Below are 16203 nucleotides of genomic sequence, written 5' to 3' on the forward strand. Positions count from 1 at the left end.
TAGGGAAGGCATAATTGGTTTTGAAATGTGAGGACGTGAGATTCAGAGGAGCTGGGGCAGAATGGTATTGTTTGGCTGTGTCCCCACCCAAATCTCAACTTGAATTGTATCTTCCTGGATTCCCACGTGTTGTGGGAGGGACGCAGGGGGAGGTTATTGAATCATGGGGGCCAGTCTTTCCCGTGCTATTCTCGTGATAGTAATGTGTCCAGAATTGGTGGGTTCTTGGTCTCACTGACTTCAAGAATGAAGCTGCGGACCCTCGCGGTGAGTGTTACAGCTCTTAAGGTGGCGCCTCTGGAGTTTGTTCCTTCTGCTGTTTGGATGTGTTCGGAGTTTCTTCCTTCTGGTGGGTTCGTGGTCTCGCTGGCTCGGGAGTGAAGCTGCAGACCTTTGCGGTGAGTGTTACAGCTCTTAAGGCCACGCGTCTGGAGTTGTTCGTTCCTCCCGGTGGGCTCGTGGTCTCGCTGGCTTCAGGAGTGAAGCTGCAGACCTTCTCGGTGAGTGTTACAGCTCATAAAAGCAGTGTGGACCCAAAGAGTGAGCAGTAGCAAGATTTATTGCAAAGAGTGAAAGAACAAAGCTTCCACAGTGTGGAAGGGGACCCCAGCAGGTTGCCACTGCTGGCTCGGGCAGCCTCCTTTTATTCTCTTATCTGGCCCCACCCATGTCCTGCTGATTGGTAGAGCCCAGTGGTCTGTTTTGACAGGGTGCTGATTGGTGGGTTTACAATCCCTGAGCTAGACACAAAGGTTCTCCACATCCCCACCAGATTAGCTAGATACAGAGTGTGGACAGAAAGGTTCTCCAAGGCCACACCAGAGGAGCTAAATACAGAGTGTCGATTGGTGCATTCACAAACCCTAAGCTAGACACAGGGTGCTGATTGGTGTGTTTACAAACCTTGAGCTAGATACAGAGTGCCCATTGGTGTATTTACAATCCCTGAGCTAGACATAAAGGTTCTCCAAGGTCCCACCAGAGTAGCTAGATACAGAGTATCCATTGGTGCATTCACAAACCCTGAGCTAGACACAGGGTGCTGATTGGTGTATTTACAATCCCTGAGCTAGACATAAAGGTTCTCGGCATCCCCACCAGACTCAGGAGCCCAGCTGGCTTCACCCAGCGGATCCTGCACCTGGGCTGCAGATGGAGCTGCCGGCCAGTCCTGCGCTGTGCGCCGGCACTCCTCAGCCCTTGGGTGGTCAGTGGGACTGGGCGCCATGGAGCAGGGGGTGGCCTTAGTTGCGGAGGCTGTGGCAGCACAGGAGCCCACGGAGGGGGTGGGAGGCTCAGGCATGGCGGGCTGCAGGTCCCAGGCCCTGCCCCGTGGGAAGGCAGCTAAGGCCCGGCGAGAAATCGAGGGTGGGCTGGCACTGCTGGGGGACCCAGTATACTCTCCGCAGCCGCTGGCCGGGGTGCTAAGCCCCTCACTGCCCAGGGCTGGCCCGCTGCTCTGAGTGCGGGGCTGACAAGCCCGCGCCCACCCGGAACTCCAGCTGGCCCGCAAGCGCCGCCGGCAGCCCCGGTTCCCACTCGCGCCTCTCCCTCCACACCTCCCTGCAAGCTGAGGGAGCCGGCTCCGGCCTTGGCCAGCCCAGAAAGGGGCTCCCACAGTGCAGTGGTGGGCTGAAGGGCTCCTCAAGTGCCGCCAAAGTGGGAGCCCAGGCAGAGGAGGGGCCGAGAGCGAGCGAGGGCTGTGAGGACTGCCAGCACACTGTCACCTCTCAGTAATGAGTCTCACACGATGTGATGGGTTTATCAGGGATTTCTGATTTTGCTTTCTCCTCATTTTCTCTAGCCACCACCATGTAAGAAGTGCCTTTCACCTCCGGCTGTGATTCTGAGGCCTCCCCAGCCATGTAGAACTATAAGTCCAATTAAATCTCTTTTTTTTCCCCAGTCTTGGGTATGTCTTTATCAGCATGTGAAAATGAACTAATACAGTACATGTTTGTGGATGGCCTTGAGGGCCAGATTCTATAACTTGCTGATGATTATTAACCTATATTTCTCTGGCTTTATGGGGAGCATGTCTGAATCTTGGCATGTCAGTAGGAGATGGAATGCTTTATTGAATTATACTCTCAAAATCTAGATAATTTAATACAGTTTCTTGAGTGTGGCACACCCCACTCCAATTCTGTGAATTAATGCTGTAGTGAGTCATTGTTATTAAGGTGTGTATTTCACCCCACAGAAGTGTTGGGTCATGGAAAAAGAAAGGGAATATTTTTATAGTAAAATGGTTTTTGAGCAAGGGAATGGCATGAAGCTCAGGGCATTATATTTGATAAGTATTTCTTGAATGAATGAATGAAAGAATAAAAATTGCTTTAAGAAAATTTATCTAGCAGCAGTGTGCAGAATGGTCTGGTGGAAAGAAGCTAGATATTAAAAGGCTATTCAAAAGAATTGATGCAAGAAGGTAATGTGACAATAAGAAGGAAGAATGGGGCTATGAGAAATATATGAAGGAAAGCAACAGAACCTGGTAACAAGAAAAGGGAGAAGTCAAAGATGTTATGAAAAGTCTTGTTATAGGTGAGAGAAAAACACTTTTTCAAGACATCTTTAAGTATTTTTAACTTAAGGTGAGAATTGGAGATATAACCACAATTTCAAGTTAGAAATTCCTGGCCTTGCCACACACAAAGAGATAAATTCAGTAGCTGACACTATGGAAAAGGCCTGTATGAAAGGGCGTACTAGATCTGGTTATTGGTTGACTATTGATACCTCCTTTGAAATAGTGCCCACTAAAATTTGTGTTATGGGTAGTACTAAGAATAGTCCACTTATTCAACAATTATTTATTACTGTGCTCATTCCTATCTCAGGGTCTTTGTATTTTTTGTTGGCCTGGCTTGCAATGCTCCTTCCTTAGAAGATTTTATGGGTCACTCCTTACTTCATTCTCTGCTCAAATGCCATGGTCAGACAGACCTTACTTTACCAGCTGTAGTCATTCTCTAATCTTATATTCTGCTTTATTTTTCTCCATTGCACTTGTCTCTGTCTAATGATAATATATTACATATTTATTTGTTTGCATGTCTTATTTTCTATCTTCCCTGCTAGAATGGGAGTTCTTTGAGATCCTGGGCTTTGCTATTTTATTTACTGCTGTATTCTAAGTCAGTCTCCTATTGAGCATGCAACCTAAGAATCTGGGCATTTCTGATTGGATTAAGGGAGGACATATAATTTGGGATGGGGGAAACCAATATGGGTTAAACCAATCAGATATCTGGATAATCTGAACTAAGAGATATAAGAAATGTAGTCAGATAAGTTGATTAGAGTTGTAAAGTCATATAGAGTCAGGCTAAGTCCTATCATAAGAACCACATCCATGGAGAAGCTATGGCAAGGCAGAAGAATCAGCTGGTATCCCGAGAGGAGTTTGTAGCAGATGTGAAGTGAGAAACTGAGAGAAGAGCCATTGGGCCCCAGAGCAAGGGAAAAAGAGAGGTGCTACCCAAACACCTTCTGGTGGTACAGCTCAGCTATACTTCATGCATTTCTATTTCATGTCATTTTCCTGTAAGATTGCAGCACAAATTCCCTGCTTTTGAGCTTCATGGTGGGAGTTTCTTTTCCTTTGCAACAGAACATCCTTTGACATAACAATCCAATAGAACTTCCCATGGAAATGAAAATGTTCTATATCTGTGTTGTCCAATATAGTAGTCACTACCCATATGTTCCCATTTAAAAATTTTTATTTAAAATTAAAAAAAAAATTTATTTAAAAATTTTTTAAAATTTAAATTTTTAAAATAAAATTTATTTTAAATTTAAATTTAAATTTTTAAAAAGTTTTTTATTTTTGTGGGTACATAGTAGGCATATATATTTATGGGGTACATAAGATGTTTTAAACACTTGAAATGTGATTCATGTGCTTGAGAAACTGACTCAAATTTTATGTAATCTTAATTTAAATTCAAGTATCCATATTTGGGTAGAGGCTATAATATTAGACAGCATAGTACAATGGTGATTATTATAAGGGATCAAGGACAAGAAGCATAATCAGTAAAAGACAATGAAAGGACAGGGGAAAAAAACAAGGAAAACAATGACAGTGTCACAAAACTCAGGTAGAGGGTGTTCCGCAGCACAAGTAACTACAAAAATGTTGAGGAAGATGAATGTAGTAAAATCCCTTCGGTAACAGTGTTTTTTTCTTTTTTAATGGAAGCAAATCTGATTTTAAACAGCAAGGGCTAGGTAAACAAATCAAGAAATAACCCATTCAAAGGCAAACTATCTAGCCATTACGAATAATGGATAAAAATATTTGCGATATGGGAAGCCATTTATAATGTGTGAATATGCTAGGAAAATCCATAAAGTAGGATGGCCCCAATTTTATAACACACATATATGAGTAGATCTTTTGGTTGTGTATTTATAGGTGATTTGAATTCTTTGGCATTTTATTAAATCTTAGAATTATCCACAAAGAGCACAGATTTTTTTATAATCAGAAATAAAGGAATAAATGATGTGCTTAGCACAATAAAATGGCTGCATCTCTTTATCTTGCCTTATGAATGAAAGTGACAGCAAATACAGCTACTAAGAATTAATGACTCTACATTTCTAAAGTTAGTAAGAATTTGTCTCATTTTTCTCCCAACCCCACTGGACACACTTTGAGATATCTTGCTTTATAGTTGTTAACTGCAATTATAGATAGGCTGGCAGTACAGCAGAAGTTGATGAAACTTCTTCTTAGTAGAAGGCAGAAGAAGATCTTCTTTTTGGTGAATTAATCTACATTTTCCACAGTCAAAAGACCAGGAATGAACTAATAGCTGCTTGGAATCCTTTCTTGTCTTGTGAAACTGGATTCCTAGGATGCTTCAGCCTAAAGCTGTATTTTGGAAACCACTAGATGGCTCTCTGTGTCTGTGGCCAGGTGAAGGCACATTAGATAAATTCGGATCTAGATTTATCATTCATGTTCAGGTACACATTGAAGCATTTCTTTATGTGTATAACACAATGTGTGAAGACTCAAATTAACTCCTCCTGTATCAGCAACACAATAACTTCTCTCTGTGTGTGGATCTGTGTATATATCTGCTCCCATTATTACATTTACAATATATAGAAGCAAATTATTTGTTTAAAGGAATCTCTGTTTAAGAATGTATGGTTGGGACTGAAAAAATAGCACTCCACAACTAAGCCAGATTGTGATTCTGTTAGACAAAGACATGCTGAATGTTGAACTTTATGAAAACAAAAACTTTTCTTTTCAATCTGGAGAGTATTAACACAACTTCTGTTTGGTTTCTAGTTGAGGCCTTCTATCCAAAAACACCCATAGATTGCATGCAGGTTGTACTGCCATCAAAGTGCTTGCTACTGCCCCAAATGTTCAGTAAGTTCAGCTAATGACCACCCCTAACGGCGAGGAGAGGAGTGACAATCCATTTCTAAGTTACTCCTCAGAATGTTTTTGAAAGGTACAAGTTGAGCTATTGTTTGGAACCGTAGAGACTCAGCCACTTGCAGTGTGATGAAAATATAGACTGCAAACACAAAGGAAAATCCTGCCTTTTAAATAGAAATAGCATAATGCTCAAGTTTCAAAAGCCATGTTAAATCTGCATTTTCAGAAAATTTTTAAAAAATTACTTGTTTATTTCTCCTGTTCTTTGATGCCAGTGCCCAGTTAGAGTGATAACAGGGTTTTTCTTAATTCTACTCCACTGTTACTGAAATTTAAACCATTATCCTTGAAAGAATAAAAAGCATTAAATGCGACTCAGGGTTAATTTGTGTAAATGCGCAGGTAGTAGTGCATGGGCACTGCTTTTATAATCAGAAAAGCAATATGCATCTAGAAAGTCCCATGAAGTTGTGTGCATCAATTTTGATATAGTCTGCATCCAATAAAACATGGAGATTTTGCTTCATGAGGTGTCCCATTTCTGAAAGCCCTGGCCTATAGCAGTGCTACTTTCCCTTAATCTTTGGGTTATTGTAAGCCATATTGTTACTTTGATACAGCTAAAGCCCGTATGAAAAAGGGGAGACTGCTGAACCTTCAATCCATGTCCAGGTAGACTCTGCCCTTTCTAACAAGAATCCCCAGATATCAGCTGGGTTGTACTTACCAGTGGGTGGAATCACCAAGCTTAACCTTGCTCGACATTTTTCTCCAGATGCAAAGTGTATAAGCTGAAATGGAACCTGCCTTCCGAGGATAAGGTGGGCTAGATCCCTTTCTATCTTTTTGTCACCTCCTCCCTGCATAAGTCTGTGTGGGCAATTGTATTCATTTCTTGTTGTGGCTGTAACAAACTACCAAGAACTTAGTGATTTAAAACAACACACACTTGTTCTCTTATTACTTGTGACTAGAGGTCATAGTCTGAAATATGTTTTGCTGGGCTACAGTCAAGGGTGGCATTCTTTCTGGAGCCTCTGAGGGGAAAACCCATTTTCTTGCCTTTGAGTTTCTAGTGACTGCCTGTATTCCTTGACTTATGGCCTCTTCTCCATCTTCAATGTGTGTCACTCCAGTCTCCACTTCCTTTATCACATTGTCACATAGCCTTGTCCTCTGACCTTGACTTCTTCTGCCTCCTTCTTATAAGAATCCTTGTGATGACATTGAGTACACCTGGATAATCCAAGATACCCTTTCTATCTCAAGATGCTTAACATAACCACATCTTCAAAGTCCTTTTGGCCATAAAAAAATAACATATTCACAGGTTTTGAGGATTCAGATTTGGAACTCTTTCAGGGACTCAGCCCTACCACACCAAAACAAGCTCACTCCTATCTCATAAGCTCATATCTGTTGTCCTCCATCTCTTCTGCCACTTCTTTCTTTTGTTTGCTGAGATGGAAGATCAAGATTTAGAATTAAGAAATGCCACACAAACCTGAAGCCCAAGTCATATGTCCCAACTCAATCTTTTTCTAAAGACCTATGCAGCAGGGCACTGGGCATTAATGCATTTATTAATAAAATGAAACTCATTTCTGTTCTATTGTTCCCTGAGTTTAGTTCCTCAGAGCCTCCTAGGAGAAGTTATAGCAATAGATAGGAAAGACTTATGAGTTCCTCACTAAGATCATCTAATAGACCAAAACATGCTTCTTCTTAACCTTGATGTAACTGCTGCAAAACTCCAACCACCCTGAACCCATATAAAGGAGCAACTAGGTAAAACTGGACTTCAAAGTTCACTTCTTTGCTGACCTACTTTGCACACACTTAAATTGCAGCTACACTTCAGTGAACCAGAGCTCTAAGTGGGACTTCAAAACAGCAGATTTTTTCATTTTTCTCAGGGTTAGTTTGCTGGAGCTGGAAGTCCTAAGCCTGAATATTATAGACACATTGCGAATGCATAATAAGGTAGAATATTTGAGTTCTTTTTCTGATTAGTTTTTATGAATCTTGCCACATCAACACTTTATGCTAAAAGAACAATTATCAACATCATAAGAACACACTACTCTAGGTACATATGGTGCAGTCCTCACCATAAACTTATAAGATAATCACATTTTATGACTTAATAAATTGAAACATGGAGACATCAGGTATGTTTTCCAAGGTAGGATGTCTAAAAAGTTGTACAGCCAAGATTTTAACATAGCTCTGAGCTTCTCAAAAATGTAATCTCTTAACTCCCACCTTATATTTCCGCCATCATATGTTATAATTACCTCATTTACATTGTAACCGTAATAATATTTGTCTGGCTCTCCTCACAAAGTAACTGTGAGGATAAAATTATAAAAGAGATGAGAGAGGGCTTTGATACATTTAAACATACACTACAATTTATTCTTTCTAAAATATGTATTTTCATACTGAAGTATTGAAAGTCTAGATGAGAAAGTATAAAGACAACTTATCTTCTTTCTCTTATTATTTTTTAATTCTGTAGGTAAAAATGATTATTTTTAGAAAAATAGAAGCATGAATAGAGAAAAATGTAGACTTTTACCCTCTATAATCCCTGTTAAGATTTTTATAAATACAGTTCTAAACTTCATATTTTACAGGAACAAGGTCACACTTTACATACATTTTTGTAAAATTTTTCTATTTTTCTGTGTCAAATATATCCTCATTTTGAATGAGTACATTGTACTCCGTTAAAAAATTATGATTCAATTAATTAAATTCCCATTGTTTTGAACATTATTATATAATATGCTTTTAATAGTCCAGCCTGGAAGTAGATACTTCTCTCTTTTATCCCTTTTTTTTATGGGATATTACAAAAGCTGTGATGGATCCAATCTGTTTTTGCTTGAAGGCTGACAAATAGACTAAGTTAAGAAGGTGCTATTAGTCTGTTTTTCTTCTGGATGGCTTCTCACTTCCTACAATGCATAGTTCTTTCTATTTCTCCATATTTTGTCTATACATAGTCATTTACTTTACAGGGCTGTTAGGAGATTATTTAAGCACATTTGTGAAAAAGCCTTGAAAAACATAAATGCTGCAAAAATATATACGATTAAAATTCTTCCTAAATCTATGCTTCAAATGAATAACGATGAGGTGTAATTCATCCTGACTAAAAAAGGAGTCATCCTGCTTAATTCTCTACCACATGAACCCTTGCAGGCTCATCTCCATAAACAAACCAGCCCTGGCCAATTAGACACCAGCCTTTCAATGTCAGAGTTTACTCCTCATGACATAATGCCAGCCAGGTCAGGGATCAACCCACTTTTTCAAGGCAGGAGATCAAATACAGTTGACAGTCTCCCGGAAAGTGCATGAATCTTACACAATTAAACAAAATATCTGAGAATTTGGCTGAGGTGTCAGGTTGAGGAAAGGAGAAGGAAATGGAGAGAGTTGGCTTACTCTTAGCTCACCTCTTCCCCATTGCTCTTTTCTCCAGTGATCTCATAGAGAAAATATCAGCAAAAGACAACTGAGAGGTTAAAAATTTCTATTAGTTTGTCATTCATACATCCACTCAAAAAGTAATATGGCAGATGCTAAGAGATGTTCTTTCTTCTTGCCTAGATATGGATTTGGCATCATATTTCTGGTGCTACATAGGTCCTCTACTCTTGTGTATATGTGGCAATAGCCAGAGCTAGCAGAAAAAAAGACAATGAGATTTCTCATCTCTATATTTACTGTTGCCACTAAAATGAGCGATACTTTCCTAAGAGAGTATACAGTTATCTAGGGCAATGGGACTCAAAGTAGCTGGTTTGTAAATTATATATCCATGATGAGATAAGGAGCTTAGGTCAGCATGAATCAACACACTGCTTTCCTTATCAAGAAAGCTTGCTATGAAAAAATTTGGATGTTTGCTTTGTGGTGTAGTTGGCGGAATAGGAGTGAGAGTGGGGTAGACTCTGTATGGTCATAATTTCCTGAATGATAGTTTGCCTATAGAAAAAACTTATGAGCAATGTGAAGGACCAACATTTCTCAAATATCTTGGGCATCTTAATGATATTTCTATGGCAGGACTTAAGGCTCTAGAAGCTGTGTTAGATGTGCCATAGGTTAAAAGTTGCTGTTAATACAGAAACAGTACTGTGGCATGTCTTCTTTTTCCAGGCAAGTGTGCAACCTACTTAGGAACCTAGTTTTTTGTTTATTTCTAAGCCCACTTTTTTTTAAGAGAAAAAAATGAGGGAGAGGGTAAAGAGGAAGGTGTGAGGGGGAATGGAAACATTTTACATGTGAATCATATCTCATTTTGATTAGTAATTTCTAATAGAAAATTAGTTGAACTTTAACACTTAAGTGATTCTTATCAGATAATGACCAACACCTCTCCACTAGTTATTTGGGTAACACTATAACTCTTCCAAAGTACTTTTACTTTCTCATTTGATTCACAACATCTTTGTCAGATTGGTAAAGTACCTTCTTTTGATTGATAAGTGTAGATGCTCAGAGATAGTCACTGGCCCAAAATTACATAGCTAGTAAGAGATAGATTGGGAACATCTGCAATGAAAGAGGCAGATTGGGAACATTTTGGCCACTATTTCATATGCTTTTCATTACATTGTGCTCTTTTAACTATTGTGGTTGGAATTTGACTGGGGGTTTATTTATAAAATAAAATCTAATGGTACAAAATCCATGGTGCCTTCTGCAGCACCAGAAGATAAAATACGAGGAATTAGAAATTGGCATCAGTCTTCAGATACCTCAGCTGATTCGATCATAAATTAACTCTAAGATATAATTGTCAGACAAAATCAAGAGCAAATATATTCTTCATGGATTAAGTGATACTTTTCTGGCAAGCACAAAGTAAAGTGGGAAAGACAAACTAATTGCTCAATAAATGGTGCCTGCTAGTCTCCTTTGCTCTACTTATCTAGAAAAATGAATACATATTGTAAGTAAATAACTAAATTAAAAAATACTTCCAAGTTAATGCTAGATCTCTGTTCTTCAAGAGGAACCTGTAGAAGATCACTGCTTTAAAAAGTTTTGCATCACTTGACATTTAATTTGAAATTGTTTCTCTTTAAGTCAGCAACAATTAGATGCGACTATCAGCTATTCATCATGAATTGCAGAATACATTTCTCCCAGAGGAGAAAGAGCTGTGATTTGCATAGAGCAAGTCAAAGAAAACCAACACAGTTGAGAGTAGATGTTTTAAAAATAAATATCCCTTACTGCTCCCCTCATGAGGTATCCCTGTGCCATGCAAAAATAGTGCTGTGTTAGCCAAATTCTAATAAATAGGATTCAGTGCTTAGTCCTGTACTGTCAGAGAAAATGCACAATCTAAGACACTTGTATTTCCATGAAAGAAGCATATATTAATTTGTTAGTACATATCGCTCATGAAGCAGGCAAAGTTGTGGTTGGTGTATTCAACAAAGTGTTGAAAATAGTAGTGTGATCCCTTTTTTTTTAATTAAAAAAACATTTTTAAGAGTCGGGGTCTTACTATGTCACCCAGGGTAGTCTGGAACTCCTGGGCTCAAGCAGTCCTCCTGCCTCAGCCTCCCACGCAGCTGAGACTACATGTAGGTGCCACCATGCCTGGCTGTGCAGTCACTTTTGAATTGCATGGATTTGGATCTAAGCCAATTATATTACATCATTAACTCTGCCTAATAGAACCAATATGAAGTTAACGTGAGGTGTATATTTTTTTAAAAAATATATACTTGTGACTACTTCAGCAGGTAAACTTTAGGGAGTTAACTTTGAAGAAACTACACAAAACCTGTAGAAGAAAAAGTCATGTGGAAAGGAGAGAGAAAGAAAGTATAATTGCAGGAATTTAAGTGTAAATGGAATTAGGTTCATATTCAGCATCATTATTTGAAGGTCATAAGAATAGAATTTAGAACAAAGAAGTAATCATTTTAATAAAATAGGTTAGCCTCAAGTGGGGTTTGAGTGTTGTAGTGAAGTCAGAATTCTTTTGATGGAAAACTACTTTGACTCCATCCTATGTTTAATGTTTTATTAAGCTTTTATTATGCAGTTATACATATGTTTTCCAAAATTATGTAGTTAACTAACTTACTTTTAATGAATTTCCCTACCTGAAAGAAGCTGATCCCCTAGAAGGTGATGATCTTATGTGATTATCTTATTTTGAATACATAATCTATTGAAATAAAACTATTATGCATTTCTCAGGGGTTGGTCCATCTCAGTGGCAGCTCTTTCCATTTAAGAGTTGTGGCAGGATGTTACCAAAACTATTGCTCTTTAATTAAAACCTTCAGATGAATGTAATCAGCAGCCCAAAAGAAAGTGAGAGAAAACAGCTGTTGCTGCTCTTGCTCTGAAAGCAATTTTGATTTAAGTAAGAGACACAATTTCATTTTACTTGGTTGTGTGAAAAAGTCCACTTTCTTCTCGAATCCTTTATTCAGGGAGTGGCACACAACCAACAAATTAAGTCACTGGGCAGTAGACTCCGAGGATGGTGGCTAGATTAAGTCAATTTTATTTAACGTGTAAAATGAGTTTGACATCCTTTTATATGTAGAAAGTTTTTAAAAATCACATCACTGCATTAGAGGAAGGTCCACTTTTCCAGAGAAGCAAGGGAAAGATCAGTTATTATTTTCACTGAAAGCAGATTATGGTCATCTTAAAATTACATATTACAGTGACTTGGCATTGACCAGAACATTCTTAATACAGAATATTATAGAATGACATTTAAATGATATACCAAAAGTAAGACAAGTTAGATATGTTTGAATTTAAAATAAAAAGGGAGATGAAAGAAAATGTAGTCAGTTGAACGAACTAGATCTGAGTTAATATAATAATCTCTCCCTTTCAAGATGTGTGCTATGAAAGTAACAGTGACAACAGTGATTTAAAATATGTTTCTGAGTTGAAATACAGAAGCAAATGTGCTTGACAGAGTATTTATTTTATTGTCAGCTTGTCCCTGGAGGACTTTATTCCTACCCCCACCACCCCTGGTCTTAGAGCTTTGAAGTTTACAGATTCTGGATTCTGCTTCATGGTTTTTCTGGTCCCCTTGTTGTAATGTGCTGTATGCTGCACACATCCATTCTAGAACACAACTTCCCTTCTAACTAAGGAACACGAATTTTGGTGAAGAATTCTTGCTAGTTAAGACTCTTGCCAAACAATCTACAAATGAAAAGGAGTCTGGAGACTGTGACCACTATTGGCCACTTACGAAGTATTAGGTAATAAAGAAGCAATGATGAGAAGCAAGTGATGCTGACTCCTGCATTGTGTTAGATCCGATTCTGCATGTATATTAATAATGATGCACCCTATGGATGCAATTTCATGTTTATAACACTTTGGTCATTGGCAGCATTGTGTACCTGTGTTTTCCATGCCTTCCCATCTGCTGCCTACACCATTCAGGTTCAGGTGACAGAAATATTTTATATAAAAGTTAATTAGCCTGCACTGTACATATCAAATCTCTGTAGTTCGGCTAGGAATCTTCCGGGCAACTGCTGAATATGGCTTGTACTCAACCTTCCTAAGATTAAAAATGTAAGATTTATTTTTTTCTAGAAAAAGAAATCTTTAGTACTCCCTTGACAATTTATGCATAGATTCTATCAAACTTTTCATTGTATATTGCCCTTACTCATTTTAGTTTTTATCTCGGCAATAGAAGTGGAAGAAGATTGGAAATACATATTTTTCCAGCTGCAAGAGTTGAGTGAAAATGATGTAGAGTCAGAAATCCTCCAGAATGTGGACTTTTTTTATTAGTACACTGACCAATGTTGATCAAGTCCCCGGACTTTTCTCAGTTTCTCAGTCTTTAAAATGGGCCCATGCCAGTTACCTATTTGCTTCATAGATACTTTATGCAAGGCTTAACACAGCTTGAGATTATGATAAAAGTAACATATAAAAGGCAGAAAACTCATTACTAAAAGGACTCTGTCTTGTCCTTAAATATTCATCTCCTCATTATTACTTGTCAACGTCAACTTCACAAATAGCTCTTTCATTGAAAGTATATTTAGCTTTTTTAATCAATAAGAAACTAAATCATTTAATTCCTTTTTTAAAAAAATTCTTAGATGATGGGGAGAGAAATGGGCTGAACACAGCAACTGAATACCAGCCTCTGAGTCCACATTACATAGAAGGAAAGTAGGGACAAAGAAACAATCCCCAAATAAATCTCCCCGTCCATCTTTACACTTTTATATATTTCTAATGCTTTCCAATATCCGAGACTAATTGACCACTCTTCTTTACCTATGGCTTCTGTACTAGGTGCAGATTTTCTGTTTACCCAAAGGAATTCAGAGCGATGTGCTTTCTTCCTTACACCATTGCCTAAGGCTCAGGCACACCTTCCGAAGAAGTCAGAGAGAGCAGATGCTGCTTTTCCGACACATGCTGTCAGAGTTCCTCTTGGGAGTGTGACACCTAGCCAGGAGTCAGGGATACCCCACCCCCATACCCTGCTCTTGTCCTTCTTCAGAACCTTGACCGCTCTCCACGGTCCTGAACCTCGACTTCTACTTCCCGTCGGGCATCTACTAGATTTCTCCCCGCCGGTCAAAATATGATTTTCACTCATATTCTCCCCACTTCTTTCCTTCCAGCCGCGACCTTACTGCGCGTTTTATTTCCATCCGCGCTTAAAATGTTCTATTCTACTTCTACTAAGGTCCTTCTACCTACCACCTACGAACATGGCCCAGTCGTTAAGCAATATCAAAGTTATAAAGCAACAACTCCCCTCGACTTTACCCAGCCGTTTTCTCTCCCCTCATGCAATGGCCCCGGCCCCCAGAAGCGCCCATCTCCACTCCACGCGCCAGACTCCTCTCACCTGACTCTCCCGCGGAAACTCGTGGCGCACGATGCTGATCACTGGAATGTGCAGGACTAAGCTGACCAAGTCGAGCTCCATCATTTCGCCCTGGCTCTGGGGGAAGGCGAGCAGCGCCGACACCCCTTGCACCACCACGGTATGGCACACACTTTGCAGAAAGGAGAAAGGGTCACTGCTCCATGGCGAGCTAGGGGAGGAGAAGGGCAAAAGCGGCAGATCGCCCAGGCCTGCTTCGATGGCCATCACTACTTCCAAAGACAGGTTGTAGGGTAGCAGCCCTTCCACGCGGTTCAGGTTGTCCACGGCAAATAGGAGGGCGTCCCGTGGCCACAGGGTCTCCGCCCTGGCGCCTTCCCCGGGCTTACGGGAGCCCGGCGGCCCCCGGCCATGCAGGGTGCTCCCCAACCAGCGTGCGCCCGGCAAGGGCGCCGGGGGCCGCCTAGTCCCTGGCTCCGGCTCATCCCTCTGGGTTGCTGCTCGGCTGCCGTCCGGAGCGCGGCTGGCCGCGCGGGGGGCCGCGGTCCAGGGCTGCAAGTGCACCGCGCCCACCCTCACCGCGTGCCCGATGCGCTTGAGGATCTGGCAGGGCTGCGGGTGCGAGGAGGAGCCGGGCACCCCAGCCAGCACCAGTGCGCAGGGCGGCGGCAACAGCAGACAGACCCTGCTCAGCAGCCACCACAAACTCAGTCTCCTCATTACTGAGACCCGCAGGGAGAAAGCGCGCCCCCTCCTGCGCCTGGCTCGCCCCTCTGCAGCCGCTGCCTGAGGTCTCCGCCTCCAGGTCCCGCGCGCAGCTTCACTCCACTCGGTGAAGCGGTCCCAGGAGCTGGAGCGGTCTCTAGGCCATGCAAGTTGGAGCCTAGCGCGCCCTCGGCAGTCTCAGATCCCGCTCCCAGGTCCCTCCGCCTGGCATCCTCTGCCCGCCCGGTCACTGCACTGAGCAGGCAGGCGGGCGGGCCGGCCCCTGTCACCCGCGGCTGGAGCGCCCGTTCCCTGCCCGCCCCATCTGCAGGGCGCCTCGGGCACTGCGTCCGGCCCCGCGAGGCGGCCGGGCTGAGAAGCAGCCGGAGTTCCTCGGGGGCAGCAGTGACAGAGGAGCGACGCGCTCTCGCTTGAATTCTTTTCCTTTTCTGCCCAGGCGAGACCCACTTATTTCCTGGGGTCGCGTTGGAGAGGGCGTTCACGCCCGGGGTGCGGAAAAGAAGCCAAATCCACCTTGCTCCACTGTCGGCCACCCTCCTGCAGGCTCCCCCAGCGCTGACTTCATTTTCTCTCTTCTCTCTCTACTTCCTCTCTGCCTTTCTTTCGTTATTTTTCCACCGAGTCGCCACCGCCGCTTGCTTCCTAGGAGGAGCAACGCGACTGGCCAGCAAAGGGTGGCTCTGCTCCGAGCGCCAAAGTTCTCCCCGCCTCAGCCAGCGCCTCCCTGTAGCTGAGCCCTGGCGCCTGTCTGTCGCTTGGCTGCGCTAAATGCCCACTGTTGGTGAGATTCCCGAGTGGCACATCCCGCGCCCCTGGAAAGTCCTCTCCCCTCAAAGGCTGGGCGTCGTAGTTTGCAAAATTCCCTAAAACCTAAGAAGGAAAAAAAGACTCTGAGCCGGTGAGAATTCTGAATTCGGAGTCGCACCTGAGGGATCTGAAATTCGGCGATTCACTGAAATAGGTTCAAAGAGGCTGTGACTTAACGAGCTTCTGGATGTGTCGCTTTTAAGGTTTTTCCAGCTAAGGGTATTAAAGTAAGAATTATTTACACATTTTTATCTCCTCAGCTTCTTTCTCTCTGGCATGTGGGCCTTTGCATTTTTTTTTTTTTTTAAGAATCCCTGTTTTTAGGTTCTCAGAATTAAAACAAAGTGAATTCAAAGCAATTTTTTTAGTTCAAGAA

General features: G+C 41.5%; 1 protein-coding gene across 1 annotated transcript in view; it reads right to left on the reverse strand.

The window, feature by feature from the left end:
• The window catches only part of GRIN3A (glutamate ionotropic receptor NMDA type subunit 3A), a 169928-nt gene extending 154246 nt beyond the window's left edge, over positions 1-15682 (reverse strand). The window contains exon 1 of the mRNA XM_009244706.4: positions 14316-15682. Within this exon, the coding sequence (XP_009242981.4) occupies positions 14316-15014 (699 nt within the window). The 5' untranslated portion in view covers positions 15015-15682. The remainder of the gene's footprint in view (positions 1-14315) is intronic.
• Between the last annotated feature and the right edge of the window lie 521 nt (positions 15683-16203).

The sequence above is a fragment of the Pongo abelii genome, chromosome 13 (genome assembly GCF_028885655.2).
Source record: "Pongo abelii isolate AG06213 chromosome 13, NHGRI_mPonAbe1-v2.0_pri, whole genome shotgun sequence".
Lineage (NCBI taxonomy): Eukaryota > Metazoa > Chordata > Mammalia > Primates > Hominidae > Pongo > Pongo abelii.